This window comes from Pseudophryne corroboree (assembly GCF_028390025.1).
Source record: "Pseudophryne corroboree isolate aPseCor3 chromosome 3 unlocalized genomic scaffold, aPseCor3.hap2 SUPER_3_unloc_7, whole genome shotgun sequence".
Taxonomy (NCBI): domain Eukaryota; kingdom Metazoa; phylum Chordata; class Amphibia; order Anura; family Myobatrachidae; genus Pseudophryne; species Pseudophryne corroboree.
In genome coordinates, this window is record NW_026967563.1 from 431,354 (window position 1) to 447,646 (window position 16,293).

Genomic DNA, 16,293 nt, shown 5'->3' on the forward strand with positions numbered 1-16,293 from the left:
AACAAACCAGAACGGGTCTCGCACACAGATGAGTCCGAACTGGCATTTGAGAGACTCAAACAGTGCCTATGACAGGCACCTGCATTAGGTATGCCAGATTATGGGAAGCCCTTTGAATTATACGGTACAGAAAGTGCAGGGTGCGCGGCAGGAGTTTTAACCCAGAGACATGGTGATGCCAGCAGGCCGGTAGCTTACTACAGTGCACAGTTGGACACTGTAGCGCGGTCTCTCCCCACTTGCTTGTGAAGTGTTGCAGCGATAGCTTTGCTAGTAAGTAAAAGTAAGGACGTAGTGTTAGGACATGACCTGACCATCCATACACCTCATGCAGTATCAGCCTTACTGAACTCTGCCCAAACCAGACATGTCTCATCTGCTCAGTTTACAAAGTGGGAATTATCACTGATGGCCCCGGTAAACATTACCATTAAGAGATGCAGCGCACTAAATCCTGTAACTTACTTGCCAAGTGTGCCTGGACAGGCACAGAGGGTGGAGGAGAATAATGGTGAAGGAGGATTTAGTGCAGATACTGATACGCATGATTGTATGGAAACCTGAATCAGACTTTTACAGCGAGACCTGACATCAGTGACAACCCACTGGAAGGAGTAGACTTTACCTTCTACACTGACGGTATCTGCCACAGACAGACAGAATCGGGAGACTTGTGTACTGGATACGCAGTCGTAGATGACAGAGGTATCATAGAAGCTGAACACCTGGGCCCAACGCACTCAGCACAAGTTGTTGAGCTGTGCCCTAACCAGAGCGTGTGAATTGGCCAAGGGTAAGTCAGCTAATATATACACGGATTCTAGGTATGCCTTTGGAGTAGTGCATGATTTCGGGGGCCCTATGGTGCCTCAGAAATTCCATGACGGCAGCGTGCACACCTGTAGCGCATGCGTCCCACATAAAAAGGCTTCTAACAGCGATACAACAACCAGACAGAGTGGCTGTTATCAAGTGCAAAGCACATACAACCAAGACCCAATTTCACTTGGTAACAGCCGGGCAAACTAAGCTGCTAAATCAGCAGCCAGCACCCCTATACAAATGAACATCACATCACTGATGACATTTAACATGATCAACACACAACAATTAATTGAAATGCAAGATTTGTGTTCTTTACAGGAAAAGGCAGTCTGGAGGTCAAAGGGGTATGGCTAGGAATCCTCAGGACTGTGAGCAGGTGGACAAGGTAAGCCCGAGGCCCCCAGAGCATATCTTCCAAGCTTAGCTGATGCGGCACACGGTCTGACTCATCTGGGCAAATAGGGTATGTGTAAGCTGGTGAGAGCCTACTGGTGTACGCCAGGATTCTTTTCTCATGCAGGTAAGAAAGCAATGACATGTCTTATCTGCTTGAGGAAGAATATTGGAAAGACAATACCAACAGAGCCATCCCATATCCCTCCGACAGACAGACCTTTTCAGGTAATACAAATCGATTTCATACAGTTACCACCCTGTAGCAATTTAAAATATGTGTTAGTTTGTATTGATGTATTTTCCAACTGGGTAGAAGCGTTCCGTGCTGCCACAAATACTGCTACGTTCACTGCAAAGAAAATTGTGCAGGAATTTGTGTGTAGATATGGTATCCAGGTGAAGTCTTTCGGGTCATGTGCAAACTGATGGGAATTAATAGCAAGCTGCATACTCCGTACCGTCCACAGGCGAGTGCAAAGGTGGAGAGAATGAACAGCACTATTAAGAACAAGCTGAGCAAATTAATGGCTGAAACTGGATTGTCGTGGCCAGAAGCTTTGCCACTAGTGTTGTACAGCATCAGAACCAATCCCAGGTCTCCCCTTAACCTATCACCCTTTGAAATTCTTTTTGGTCGACAACCTCATGTAATGATAGACCCCCAGGATGATTTGAAATGTAATAATGAAGTGACTGTGAAATATTTTGTTGGGATGAGCCAGCAGCTAAGAAATCAACAAAGAAATTTAAAGCTGGTGATTCCTGACCTACCGAACAGTAATTGTCATGACATTGAGCCAGGGGATTATGTGATGATTTGAAATTTCTTATGCTCAGGTTGCCTCATAGACAGGTGGGAAGGACCATACCAAGTCTTGTTAACCAGCACAACAGCATTGAAGGTCGCCGAAAGAGAGACTTGGGTCCACTCGTCCCACTGCAAGAAGGTCGCTGACCCAGAGAGAACTCGTGACAAAGAGCAGAGTGTAGAGAATCTCGTATCACTGGAGTGTCTGTTCCGGGAAAGTTGAGAGGCAGGACTGTTGAATGGCATCTGAGCACAAAGAGTAACAAGACCTAGAACGGTTGTCATACCACTTTCTTTTTTCACCTCCCCCTGCATTTTTCCTTTCTATTCTCCTTCTTATTTTCCTCCTTTCCCCTAACGAAATGGATCGATCACAAGAGACTACGTTTCGGGTTCTGTTAGTAATTCTGGTTTTGATAAGGACAGTTTGTTTTGGTGAGGGTCCCAGAGAGGTCGAGTCGGGATCAGGAATGGGTTCTGATGGCAAGTATGAATTTGTAGGATCTCAGGATCAGCGCATCACTAGTACAGGCTGGCATCAGTAAGCGCTCTGGTAGTCAGGGAGCTCGGTGGCACTGTGAGGGGTTATTGTCTGATGAATATTGTATTTGTAGGAATTGTGAGAATATAGTTGAGGATGGGTGCATCCAGAGATGTCAGTGCAACCTTAATATCGACATGGACCGTCATCCGTTGAGTGATTACCACTCACTAGTGGGTAAGGTCTTAAACCAGACACAATGCTGGGTGTGCTCACAGGTACCTCAAGGTCAGAGCAAGTCAGGATTAGTACCGTACCCTTTAGCAATAGATGAGGTACTCGAATTACGGAGTGGGAGACCGGTGGACAAGAAATTCAATATCTCTAGGCCCCCTAGTTTGAAGCTCCACCAGTATCATGTAGACAGATCCTTATTATATTTTAATATTTCCAATTACTGAATTACTGAAAACTGGGAAATTGGGAAGTGATGTGGAATAACCAGACAATGACCTTTTCAAACAGAGCTGATAGGATACCCATAGACTCTGAACTTGTACGCCAAATAGCCAACAGTGGGAAGTATTTTCGGTATAGGTATACTCATGGAAGCAAGACCATGTGGGTTGGAAAAGTATCGCCAGGGTATTGTGCTCATATCATCCAGCCCAATACTTGTACTGAGCAGATGGGAGAACTAGGGATTGGTTTCTTTAATTGGAAAATTTGTAATATGGTGATGTTATATTTTGTCCCCTATGTTCTCCCAGATGATGCCTATTTCATATGTGGGAGGAAGGCGTACAAGTGGCTTGCCCCGAGCTCAGAGGGATTGTGTTATATTGGGAGAGTACTGCCAGAGGTCATTACCATAACCCATAATAAGATAAAAGACGTTTACCACAGTGCTCAGGCTCCTTATACTCATACTCACTATGAACACATCATCAAGAGACACCTCATAGATAGGACAGACCACGCAGCCTCTGATTTGATCCACGAATCCACTGGGATTCAATTCCTTCTTGCATTAGACATCACTGCCAGAGGAATTAAAAATTATAGGTATAGCCATGCGCTAGCGAACTTGATAGATAATATCACTGAGATGTATGACGACACCTTCAGGTATATGGGAAGGGAGTTGCAAGCTTACAAGAAGGAACTGATTCAGCACAGAATGGTCCTTAATTATATCACAGCCGTGTCAGGTGGGTACTGTGTTACTCTGGCAACTCAATATGGTGTGAAGTGCTGTATATATATTACGAACAGCTCTGACGACCCCACGGAGATTATAGATCGAAAGATGGACGATATCTTGCAGTTGAAGTGGGAGTTCAGGAGAAAGCACAACCTTACCTTAGCGACTGTGAGTAATGAACTGACCGGCTGGGTCTCATGGTTGAACCCACGCAAATGGTTCTCAGGTTTAGGAGAGTGGGCTCAGAATGTTATTATGAGAGTAGGAAAGATTCTCCTTTGTATCCTGGGAGTCGTCATAATAATTGGTTCGATATTTAGGTGTGTTCGAATTCTAATGCGGCGCAAGCATGGCACAACTCTGATGAGTCTAAGGAGCTGTTATAGCAGCAGATTTAATTTATGACCCATCCATAGAGACAGTGATATGATAAGGATTGCAAATTAATTTCATGGCTTGTTTCTTTCACCCGTTTTTCTTTTGTTTCCCCCTCTGCCCAGATACATACATCCGGAAAAAGACATCAGCACTACCCAAAATGTTTATGTGAATGTATTTCATATATGTGTCTTATCTTCATCTCTGCAACCTCCAGTTAATGTCACACATAGTCGACAGGTGATATCCACATATACTAGCACTCACTTATGTTTCCCCCTCCATGTATCATCAACTAAATGTGCACCCAATTTGTTGGAACCAGAAGCCAAAAAGAGCTCGGTAGTGTTTAATGGCCCATTTACAGACCCTTAATATGGGATGAGAAGGATTTAATGTGTACTTTGCAATACCTCGAAGCTTATTACATATACAGCACAATGATACATGCCCCCAGACATGGATTCATACATACATGCTTTTTACTATCCCTCTAGGTCATATATTTCCCACCTACAACTCTCCCCCGACCATCCACACTTCTGTAGATATTGTGTGGATATTTTGTGTAGATATTTTTCTGTTTATTGATTAGATAGTGGCAGTTATTAGTGACTGACAAAGGGTGGACTGTCAAAGCTGAAAAATATTGCAGTACACACATCACGTACAAACTACACACAGATGGCCTCAGCGCATGTACTTGTTCTGTCGTGCATGCGCATATCTGCAATTTGCATATGGTCGCTCCCGCGGTCCTGCACATTAGCGCGTGGTATGAGTATTTACAGTAGAGTTTGTGAACACATGGAAAGCTATCAAAACACATTACATATTTAGTCCAAATAGTGCACAATGTACACATAGTCTCCCTGCACCACATTAGTAAGTTGCAGCAGTTTAAATGGTAACAGAACAAAGGGATTCACCTTTACAGGATAGGAGGGGACAGAACAAGGTTATAAGGTGGTGTTTGGTATCCAGCTGTAGGGTATTCTAAGGGTAATATTCCGGTGTTGGTTTGAAGATCGCATGTTCCTGCCAATAGTTATGTGCAGGAGCAGAATATAGAAATAAACTGTATTTACTGTACATTATGTATGCGGCGGGAAGCCAGAGGAGACCACCCACAAGTGCATCTTGAACAGACATCGCCCACCTATTCAAACCGACCTATGACCTCTCCTGTACTGTAAATGACCATCCCTGTGTCCAATGGACAAAGAGATTACAGTGTCCATTGTGTTAAGTTTTGGAACATTGTATAAAAGATGCCTGCTGCAGGCCTGGTCACACAAGACTCTTAAAGATATCTACCTAGATGACTGAGGACCAGACTGGGTAGCGCAGCGAAATCCAAACAAGTATGTATCATTGACTGTAGCCATTATTCTTTTGTATTGTATTGCTGTGTTATTGTAACCCCCTTTCCGTAATAATACGCTGTGGTGTCGGTACCCAGTAGTTTAATTGCAATCTGGTGTTGTGTCTTCCTTTCCCTGCTAAGGTTTAAAGTGTAATAGTATCGCATTGCATAACTGTTAAGGGTTCACTGTGTATCATTGGGTGTGTACGCGCTGTGTGTACTTTGTACAGCCAGTGCGACGTTTGTACACAAAGTCCGTACTCGGTACGGGACTCTGTACGCTAACGGTGTGAAAAGTACGTAGGCTGAGGATTAAGTGTAGCGGCCGCAGCGGCTCTATGTTAAAGTGTATTTAAAGTGTGTTTAAGGTATAGCTTTTCATTCCTGTATATATATCAGCATTCTCATACTGTAACGAGCTGATGTAAATATTCCAATATCTCAACCCTTATGGATTTTCTATGGGATGCCTCTGATAGTAAAGTTGGAATAATAGATAAAGTGTGAATCTGCTGTCAATGTTAGACAGGAGTTTTTCCTAGTTCTGAACCTACTGCACCAGGTATTTCCTGGTGGTCCCCCACCGGCTACTGACCTGGCTCTCAGCTGTTTGGCTTCCAGGATCAGACGGTATTGGGCATGAGCAGTGAGGTAGGATAGTAGGTTATAAGTATTTATATGCAACCATTTCCTGAATGATTGATGAGAGCTCAGAAAATGCCCAGAGAGAGAAAGTGGTGGATCTGCTTTTGGTGTTAGGTGGTTGGTTATAGGAAAACATTCCCTCTCAATACCAATATTATTACATATGTGCTGAATTGAACATATATGTTTCTTTGTGCCTTTGAGAACGATCCCACTGTTATACGTTATAGGTAGTAACACTGTCTTAACGTGTGATACGCTATGGGTAGTAACAAAGTGGTCATTGTAAGACATAGTGGTTACCAGAAAAGGCCACTTAGGTTGTATGCAGTAGTAACGCTCTGCAGGGAGCACTTAGGTTGTATGCAGTAGTAACGCTCTGCAGGGAGGACTTAGGTTGTATGCAGTAGTGATGTTCTGTAGGGAGCACTTAGGTTGTATGCAGTAATAATGCTCTGCAGGGAGCACTTAGGTTGTATGCAGTAGTGACGCTCTGCAGGGAGCACTTAGGTTGTATGCAGTAGTGATGTTCTGCAGGGAGCAATTAGGTTGTATGCAGTAGTAACGCTCTGCAGGGCGCAGCTGTAAAACTGTTTCCAGGATGACAATTCATTGCCTTATGTCATGCATATTGAAAAATCTATCTTAAATAAAAATAAGTTATGTTTTAATTTATTCATGAAACATAAAGAAAAAAGAGTGCGCCACACATTAAGGCTTCTTTAGATATAAGTACAACAACAAATATTGAATAAACCTTTAGGCGCTACCACTTTCTGGAGATCATATAATGTCCTTAAATGTTGATCTTTAAATATTGGTTCCAAATAAAGTCACTTGATTCACATGTATTATTCCTTCTTCTAGAGGTTCGATCCTCTTCAAGTTGATTTTCTTATATAGCGATGTAATTCATAAAAAGAAAAAAATGGCGTATATAGTGTAGTAATTTAGGTTCAAAGTTGGATTTATTAAATGTACAAGAAAGTATAAAATAATTTTTTCAATTAAAAGAGTTTTTCAATTAAAATAATAACTCCACTCTTTAATAAAATTGGAACCGTACCGTGTCAGGCTCCCAGCATGGAGCGATGAAGAAAGTATAAATGGAAGGTTCCGGAATTCCTCCCTCCTCCCTTCACGCAAAACTGCTGACCGCTGGACCTGGTAGGGTTCCTCTCGGGTTCTCAATACAGGTAGAGGATCACTGGATGCCGCCAACGCGTTTCGAGTTCTTAGACTCTTCCTCAGGGCAGAACAGTTTTTGGTGATTGGGAGTCACCTGGATATACCTTGGGCTGCTTTATTCCCACTAAGCGCTATTTTCTATTCCTCTCGCATATATTCTGTATAATTCTTTAGATATAAGCCCACTAGCGTTTTTTTCTAAACCCCCTAACCAGTCATTGCAATTTGCTTAATGGCACACCTCCAACCAGATCAGCTAATCTTTGATATTAACACTTTTGGATTATTCCCTCTATCGGTTGGTTCATACATATAAGGATCATAAAACAATTATCATTTGGGCCTGTGCATAGTCCCTCAGACTTAACGTCTTCCCTGGAAATACTTGTGGATGGAGCCCTTCATTCGCTTTGCCAGGATTCAAGGGTGGTCAATCTGTTGAAATCAGAGCACTACATTTAGGCCACCATGCTCGATCCTAGGTTTAAAGCCTACGTTGTATCTCTCTTTCCGGACACAAGTCTGCAGAGGTGGAAAGACCTGCTGGTAAGAAAATTGTCAACTCAAGCGGAACGTGACCCGCCAACAGCTCCTCCTTCATTTTCTCCAGCAACTGGGGTTGTGAGGAAATGGATAACATTTCCGAGCCCACCCACTGGACACAAAAGTAACACTACAAGTGACACATTAACAGGAAATTGTTTCTGTCACCATAGCGACAATTATCTGGAAATAAGATAATACACAGACACATAAAAAGACTCAACGGAAATCTTTTGTTTTTAAACAACTTTATTTCATATCTTTAATACACAGATTTTTCTCTATATTTTAAATTTAAAAAATACTTTACTCTGCACAACATGGATAAAATATCCTTAAAGCACAGAAACAATTCAAGTTACATTATAGCATTGCAGGTAAGTATAACAGATAGATATCAGGAGAGCCAAAACCCTATGGGGGTCATTCAGGCCCAACCGCAATAGCGGCCCGCAGCAGTTTACTGGTGGTGACAAAATGCACGTGCGCAGTGGCCGCACAGACACACACATTGTGGCCGCATCCCTGAAGGGTGAACGTGGGCGGGCCAGGACCATTTTCCAGGGGCTGCATGATGTCACATCTGCGATCATCTCTGATTAACCCCCTGTAAGCTTCCAGAGTGCACCTCATATCTCATATTTTCAAAGTTACTACAAATGATACGAGATCGGTAGCAGCACTACTTTCAGGATTATTACACAGAACACACATAAAGGCTGACACAGCAAATAACATTAACACATACAAGGGATTAATTAGAAATAAGGAAGTATAATCATCACTAAGTCTAATTATCAACTGATTCTGTGCGGGACCCATACACCTCGTTACTGTCTCCAGCAGCCCCTGGTACTGCACTGCAGCCATCCACCCTGTCTCCCCCCCCCCACTACTGCCACATCTCACCCCACAACTGCCACCCACCTTGTCCTCTGTCACTACTGCCACCCTCCTTATCCTCCCCCACTACTGCCACTGCCCTGTCTTCCCCTCTGACACCTTAGCGCTGCTTGGGGACAATATTACTCACAGACAGTGCCTCCGGCAGCCCCCGCTACAGCACTACTGCCACCACCCTCTCTGCCCTTCTGACATCTCAGAACTGCTTGGGGATTCTTGGTACTGCTGGTAACAGTCCTTTGTCTCCAGATGGAAGTAAGCAAGCAGGGCAGTAAGGAGGTAGAAGCTGCTTCTGTTACCATGGACCCTGGTCATGTAGGGCTGGGAGAGTCAGTAAGATTATGTAATAGAGTCACCATCTTACAGGCAGCCGGTGAAGGGAGCAGAGATTGGGTGTTATGTGGCAGGAACGGGCTGGTTAGGTAATAGCCTGGTTGCTGCATTCTGTACAAGCTACAAGCGGTGCAATTATTTTGCTGGGTGACCCAGGTAGAGGACATTGCAGTAGTCTATGTGTGATGATACAAGTGCATGTATGACTGTAGGAAGATATTCTGAGGGAAATAAGTGCTGGAGTTTGGCTATGTTCCTCAGATGAGGATCTGATTGTGGCTGATACGTGATGTCTAAGTGTCACTCCACCATCCAGGACACCAAGATTTCGCACATGATCAGCATTTTGTAACTCTGTACCCACAAGCGTATGTCTGGTTGGTAACAAAGCTGAGCTGTAGCCCTGCCCTTTGTCGGTGAGCTTCTACCATATGGACCTGTTTCACCAAGACTGTGTCACAGCCAACTGGCATCACCCACACCTGGAGCTCAGCTAGACAACCATTTAGGATTGGTACTGGGTTCTCAGTACCTGGAGCAAAACACAGGTCATCTGCAGAGCAGTGGTAGATGAGGGCATGACATCTGATTATTTCACCCAGTGGTAACATGTATATTGCAAAAAGCATAGGAGATAGGATAAGAACCTTGAAGAACAACGCATGGCAATGATAAGTATACTCCAGAAGATTAAAATGGTTCCTCACCTGAGTGATGTCTATTGTGTGCAACAAGAGCTTATTTATTTCTCAGAGTTTGGAAATGGACTCTCACCTGTGTGACTTTGCTGATGTGTAACAAGTTGTGATTTCCGTGTAAAACATTTTCTACACTCAGAGCAAGAAAATGGTTTCTCACCTGTGTGAGTTCTCTGATGTCTAACAAGATGTAATTTGTGAGCAAAACATTTCCCACACTCAGAGCATGGAAATGGCTTCTCACCTGTGTGACTTTTGTTATGTCTCACAAGATTTAATTTTTGTGTAAAACATTTCCCACACTCAGAGCAAGAAAATGGCTTCTCACCTGTGTGACTTCTCTGATGTATAACAAGATGTGATTTACTTACAAAACATTTCCCACACTCAGAGCAGGAAAACAGCTTCTCACCTGTGTGACTTCTGTTATGTCTAACAAGATCTGATTTGTTTGCAAAACAATTCCCACTCAGAACATGGAAATGCCTTCTCACCTGCGTGACTTTGCTGATGTGTAACAAGATGTGATTTCCGTGTAAAACATTTCCCACACTCAGAACAAGAAAATGGTTTCTCACCTGTGTGACTTCTGTTATGTATAACAATATGTGATTTACTTACACAACATTTACCACACTCAGAGCAAGAAAATGGCTTCTCACCTGTGTGACTTCGCTGATGTGTAACAAGTTGTGATTTGCAGGTAAAACATTTCCCACACTCAGAACATGGATATGGCTCCTCACCTGTGTGACTTCTGTGATGTATAACAAGACCTGATTTGTGTGCAAAACATTTTCCACACTCAGAACATGGAAAAGGCTTCTCACCTGTGTGACTTCTCTGATGTATAACAAGGTGGGATTTCCAGGTAAAACTTTTCCCACACTCAGAGCAAGAAAATGGCTTCTCACCTGTGTGACTTCTGTGATGTGTAACAAGATCTGATTTGTGTGCAAAACATTTCCCAAACTCTGAACATATCAGTGGCCTTTCACCTGCCTTACCTGTGCGTGGGTTAATAGGCTTTGTGTTCTGTGTAAAACATTTGGCATCTATAGAACACGGAAACACTGTATCTACTGTCAGAGCTGTAACAGATGCACCAATATCAGAGTGATCAGGAGAACATTTCCCAGGATCAGAGGGACCAGCTGATAGAGCTGGATGTATAATTGGGGTAATGGGGTTATCTCCTGGAGAATCCTGTCTACTGTCATTTTCTTTTATGTCACAATCCGGGGATGACATTAGATGTCCTTCTGAGATATTCCTGCTTGTGTGTCCATCTGCTGGAAATAAAACACATTATGGAAATGTGACATTTTCTGTAACAATATTAATCTTGTAAACAATAGGAGAAGACGACTCTCTGGGACACTTAATTGTAAATGTGTGTGTATAATAAAACATAACTTTTAATGAAGGCTTTATAATATTGTGTCTCAGACGATCATTGTGTCCAACCTGAGAACACTCACAATAACAAATGTAATATTATAATAAGACTTAGATATATCTCTCTCTTGTACTGGTAACTAACCATGAAGTATAAATGGAGATGTAGTCACTCGCCAAGTCCTATGTCAGCACCAATGTAAAACAATGGATGGGGAACATATCGTATGAATTGGAGATTCTAGATGAACAATAATATCAGTCATATGAGCTGATGGATCAGAGAAATGTCTCCTAACGTTACTCCTGGAAGCATTGATAAGGTAGCATTCCTTTATGTGTGTGCTCATACGCTGGTAAGCCTGTACAAGTGTTACTCACCCTTATATAAGGTATATTGCTACAGCAGAGTAGGTGTGAAACAAGGTACTTTACATGCAATACACCATATGATACCCTGTAATCATCATCATCATCACCTGCTAGGTTATAATCTACTTTCTCTGACGTCCTAGAGGATGCTGGGGTCCATTTAGTACCATGGGGTATAGACGGGTCCTTTGAGAGCCACTGCCACTTTAAGAGTTTAATAGTGTGGGCTGGCCCCTCCCTCTATGCCACTCCTGCCAGACTCAGTTTAGAAAATGTACCCGGGGGAGCCAGTCACAGCTAGGGGAGCTCCTAGAAGTTTTATTAGTTTTTTATTTTCTAGAGTTAGTTAGGTTTCAGGAAGGCTGCTGGCAACAACCTCCCTGCTTCGTGGGACTTAGGGGGGGGGGGGGTCGGGAATAGGAACCAACTTCCTGAAGAGTTAATGGTTCCCTAGTCCGCTGACAGGACACTGAGCTCCTGAGGGTGCTGATCGCAAGACCACGAGGCGACTGCTCACTCCCGCAGCATGGCCACCACCCCCTAACAAAGCCAGAAGAAAGTAAAGTGGTGTCAGTCAGTGTATGTGTTCCCTCCACTTCCACTCATCCCAAGGATTCTCAAACTTATAAAAAGATCAAGAGTTCCAGCGACCGTCATTGCTCTGAACTGGCCAAGGCGTGCTTGGTACGCGGATCTTCTAGCATTACTGCTGGAGGATCTGAGGCCTCTTCCTCTTCAAGAGGACCTTCTACTGCAGGGGCTGTTTGCCTATCAAGACTTACAGCAGCTACGTTTGACGGCATAGAAGTTGAACACCAGATCTTAGCTCGAAAGGGCATTCCGAATAAGGATATTCCTACTCTGATCCAAGCTAGGAAGGGGGTAACGTCTACGCATTACCATCGGATTTGGAAAAAGTATGTGTCTTGGTGTGAATCCAAGAAGTTTCCTATGGTGGAGTTTCAACAGGGACATTTTCTCCTCTTTCTGAAGTCGGGTGTGGATGTTGGCCTACGCTTGGGCTCCATCAAGGTCCAGATTTCGGCATTGTCTATTTTCTTCCAGAAACAACTGACTGCTATCCCTGAGGTTCAGACTTTCTTGAAAGGAGTTCTGCACATCCAACCACCATTTGTGCCTCCTATGGCACCTTCGTATCTAAATGTGGTGCTGCAGTCCCTGCAATCGGATTGGTTCGATCCTTTACAGGAGGTTGACATAAAGTTTCTTACTTGGAAGACGGTCATGTTGTTGGCCTTGGCTTCTGCCAGACGTGTGTCAAAATTGGGCGCATTGTCGCACAAGAGCTCCTACTTGATTTTCCATGAGGATAGAGCTGAGCTCAGAACGCGTCAGCAATTTCTCCCTAAGGTTGTGTCGGCTTTTCAACCAACCTATTGTGGTGCCAGTGGCTACTGACACCTCAATTACCTCAAAGTCCTTGGATGTCGTGCGGGCTTTGAAAATATATGTGAAGAGAACTACTCGTCCCAGGAAGTCGTATGCACTATTTGTATTTTATGATCCTAACAAGATTGGGTGTCCTGATTCTAAGCAGACAATTCACGCTGGATCAGGCTCACTATCCTGCATGCTTATTCCTTGGCAGGACTGCCAATTCCAAAATCTGTTCAGGCCCACTCTACCCGTAAAGTGGGTTCTTCCTGGGCAGCTGCCCGGAGTGTCTCGGTCTATTCAGCTTTGTCGAGCAGCTACTTCGTCAGGGTCGAACACGTTTGTTAAGTTTTAAAAGTTCTATACTTTGGCCTCTAAGTACCTCATGTTTGGTCAAGCATTTCTGCAGGAACCTTAGCACTCTCCCGCCTGTACTGGGAGCTTTGCTACATCCTCATGGTACTAAATGGACCCCAAGATCCTCTAGGACGTAAGAAAAAATAGGATTTTAATTACCTACCAGTAAATCCTTTTCTCGTAGTCCGTAGAGGATGCTGGGCGGCCGCCCTGTGCTTCGTATTCCGGCATTGTTATTTGGTTCAGTATTGTTGGTTCAGCTGTTGCTGAACTGTTCCAAGTTGGTTAGCTTGGCTTTCCTTTTTGTTATGCGTGAGCTGGTGTGAATCTCACCATCTGTGTATTTCCTTCTCTCGAAGTATGTACGTCTCCTCTGGCACAGTTTCTAGAGGGAAGGGTCAGCTTACACTATTAAACTCTTAAAGTGCCAGTGGCTCCCAAAGGACCCATCTATACCCAAGGGTACTAAATGGAACCCAGCATCCTTTACAGACTAAGAGAAAAGGATTTACTGATAGGTACTTAAAATTCTATTTTTACACCCCCATCATCAGTGTCTTACCTCTAAATCCTCAATAGTAATAAGGATGATGTGTGTACGTTAAGTATGATATAGAGAATTACATATCAGAATCTATACAGCTGCCACCATACTTCTGCTTCTCATATGTGTGCTACTGGCAGCAGTGAACATCTGAGTGAGAGTGCAGGGAAGACAGCAGTCTGATGAGAGAGATTAGATCTGCCTTTGCAGTGATATTCCACACCTGTCACCCATGTTAGTATATAAAACAATAAATAAGAGGGGCATGGCCTGAGTCCATCCAGACGTGCTTTCTGGAGCTCTCCTCAGTAAGTGGCTTCTTATCTAACGTACCTGATAACTCTCAGTCGCTGCTGGGACCAAGACCCAATCTATTAAGTCCACCACTCCTACTGCCCTAAAGCCGCTTGCTCTGCTCACTCTAGGCACTGTTCACTGCCGCAGCCTAGTGACGCCTATGAAGCCATGGGCTGTATTCTGGGGCTGTGCACGCCTGGTCTTTCCTGCACGCTCCAGACACCTGACTTGGAGGCGCTTTTGGCTAAGGCGGGAGTACTTGCTCTCCATATAACACAGGTGCTCAGCTCCCGCTACTGCTGGGGACAGAACGGTCTGCCCACAGTCACTGGCGCCCGGCGGTGATATTGGGAAGTAAGGTGGCTGCCATTTTATATCCTGGTGTCGGCCATCGCATGCTTTGCCTTCTGCCTTCAATAAGGCTTAATATAAATAAGTGTCCTGATGGCTGGACCGGGGTCACTACATTAAATTGAAGCATTTGCCTGGAGGTGAAACTACCTTCTATTTATATGGTACCACTATCATCTACTTCCTCTCAGTCTATATGCAGAGCCCAATATCAAGTATCATCTGAGTACAGCTCATTACACTCTGATTACAACCTCACAGTATATTGGCCCTCATTCCGAGCTGATCGCTCATTGCCGTTTTTCGCAGCGCTGCGATTAGGTGAAAAATCGGCAATTCTGCGCATGGTACGCAGCACTAAGTACTTTCACACAAAACTATGCAGTTTTACACAAGGCCGACCGACGTTTTTTCATCGCTCAAGTGATCGTTGTGTGATTGACAGGAAAAGGGTGTTTCTGGGCGTAAACTGACCGTTTTCCGGGAGTGCGTTAAAAAACGCAGGCGTGCCAGGTAAAAACGCATGAGTGGCTGGCCGAACGCAGGGCGTTTGTGACGTCAAACCAGGAACTAAACAGACTGCAGTGATCGCAAGGAAGGAGTAAGTCTCGAGCCACTCTGAAACTGCAGGAAAATATTTAGTAGCAGAACTGCTAACCTTTCACTCGCACTTCTGCTAAGCTAAGATACACTCCCAGAGGGTGGCAGCCTAGCATGTGCACTGCTGCTAAAAGCAGCTAGCGAGCGATCAACTCGGAATGACGGCCATTATTTTGTGGATTTATCCACTGAATATATTATTCCATTTGTGTCTCTCTGGACTGAGTACTTCACGTCTGTGATCACGCTGACCTCTAGTGGAATTTCTCTGTCATTACTGTGTTATTTGAGTTGCAATAAATCATGTTTACTTGAAATTTTGGCACGGATGCCCCCGTCACACTAAGAATGTCATTTTGAACGGAGTCATCCTGACAGCTTACTACTGCTCCTTTTATTTATAGATCGTTTGTATTTTCCTATCTCTGAGAGGTCAGTCTCTTTGTAGCCGGCTTATCATGCCTCCAAAAAAGGTTAAAAGGTACCAAATCTGCCCCACCTGTCCATCTCTTTGGTACCTTAAATTCAGGTGGTTCTTCTGAGACCACTACATCATCTGCTTCTTCTTGTCAGACGCACAGCCCAGCTGTAATGGCTGAAGACATCTTAAGACACTCTAGATGGTCCTGTTACTCTACGCTCTATACATCGTACAGAATAAGATGAATGAGATTGCTGCATCTCACAAAGATCTGATTTCAGCACATGACACCCTTCAGGAAGACCTGGTCTCTATACGTGATAAAGTCATTGATTTAGAAGACAGGTCTCGGAGAAATAATATCAGAATAATGGGTGTTCTGGATTCTGTTACAAATGTTGAGCTTTATGATTATGCCACGGTCCTCTTTTCAGAAACTTCCACCGAAGGCTTCTGCCGCTGACCTTCTTATTGACAGGATCCATAGACTCCCAAAGTCCAAACAGGCCCCTATCCAAGCTCCGAGGGACACTCTGCTCAGGGTCCACTTTTTTTCATATAAAAGAACACATTCTAGTCTGCTTTGCCTTCCTCATCCTCAGCTGAGTGCCTGGATAATCTGCAGATATTTCCACATATTTCTCCTGTGACACTGGCCAAAAGGCTTCTATTCCACCCAAGGAAATGTACAATACAAATGGGGCTTTCCTACTAAGGTTATTGTTATGCGAAACGGCGTCTTCGCAGTGATACCTTAAACTGAGGATGGCCCTGCTATTCTGAAATAATA

At 43.9% G+C, this 16,293-nt stretch overlaps 2 protein-coding genes across 2 annotated transcripts in view; one reads left to right on the plus strand and one right to left on the minus strand.

Annotated features, from left to right (window-relative positions):
• LOC134984605 (zinc finger protein 850-like) overlaps positions 1 to 16,293 on the plus strand; it is a 207,107-nt gene that overhangs the window by 15,503 nt on the left and 175,311 nt on the right. The gene's annotated exons all lie outside the window — the stretch shown is intronic.
• The window catches only part of LOC134984611 (oocyte zinc finger protein XlCOF7.1-like), a 39,012-nt gene continuing 32,819 nt past the window's right edge, over positions 10,101 to 16,293 (minus strand). The window contains exon 6 of the mRNA XM_063950157.1: positions 10,101 to 11,060. Within this exon, the coding sequence (XP_063806227.1) occupies positions 10,201 to 11,060 (860 nt within the window). The 3' untranslated portion in view covers positions 10,101 to 10,200. The remainder of the gene's footprint in view (positions 11,061 to 16,293) is intronic.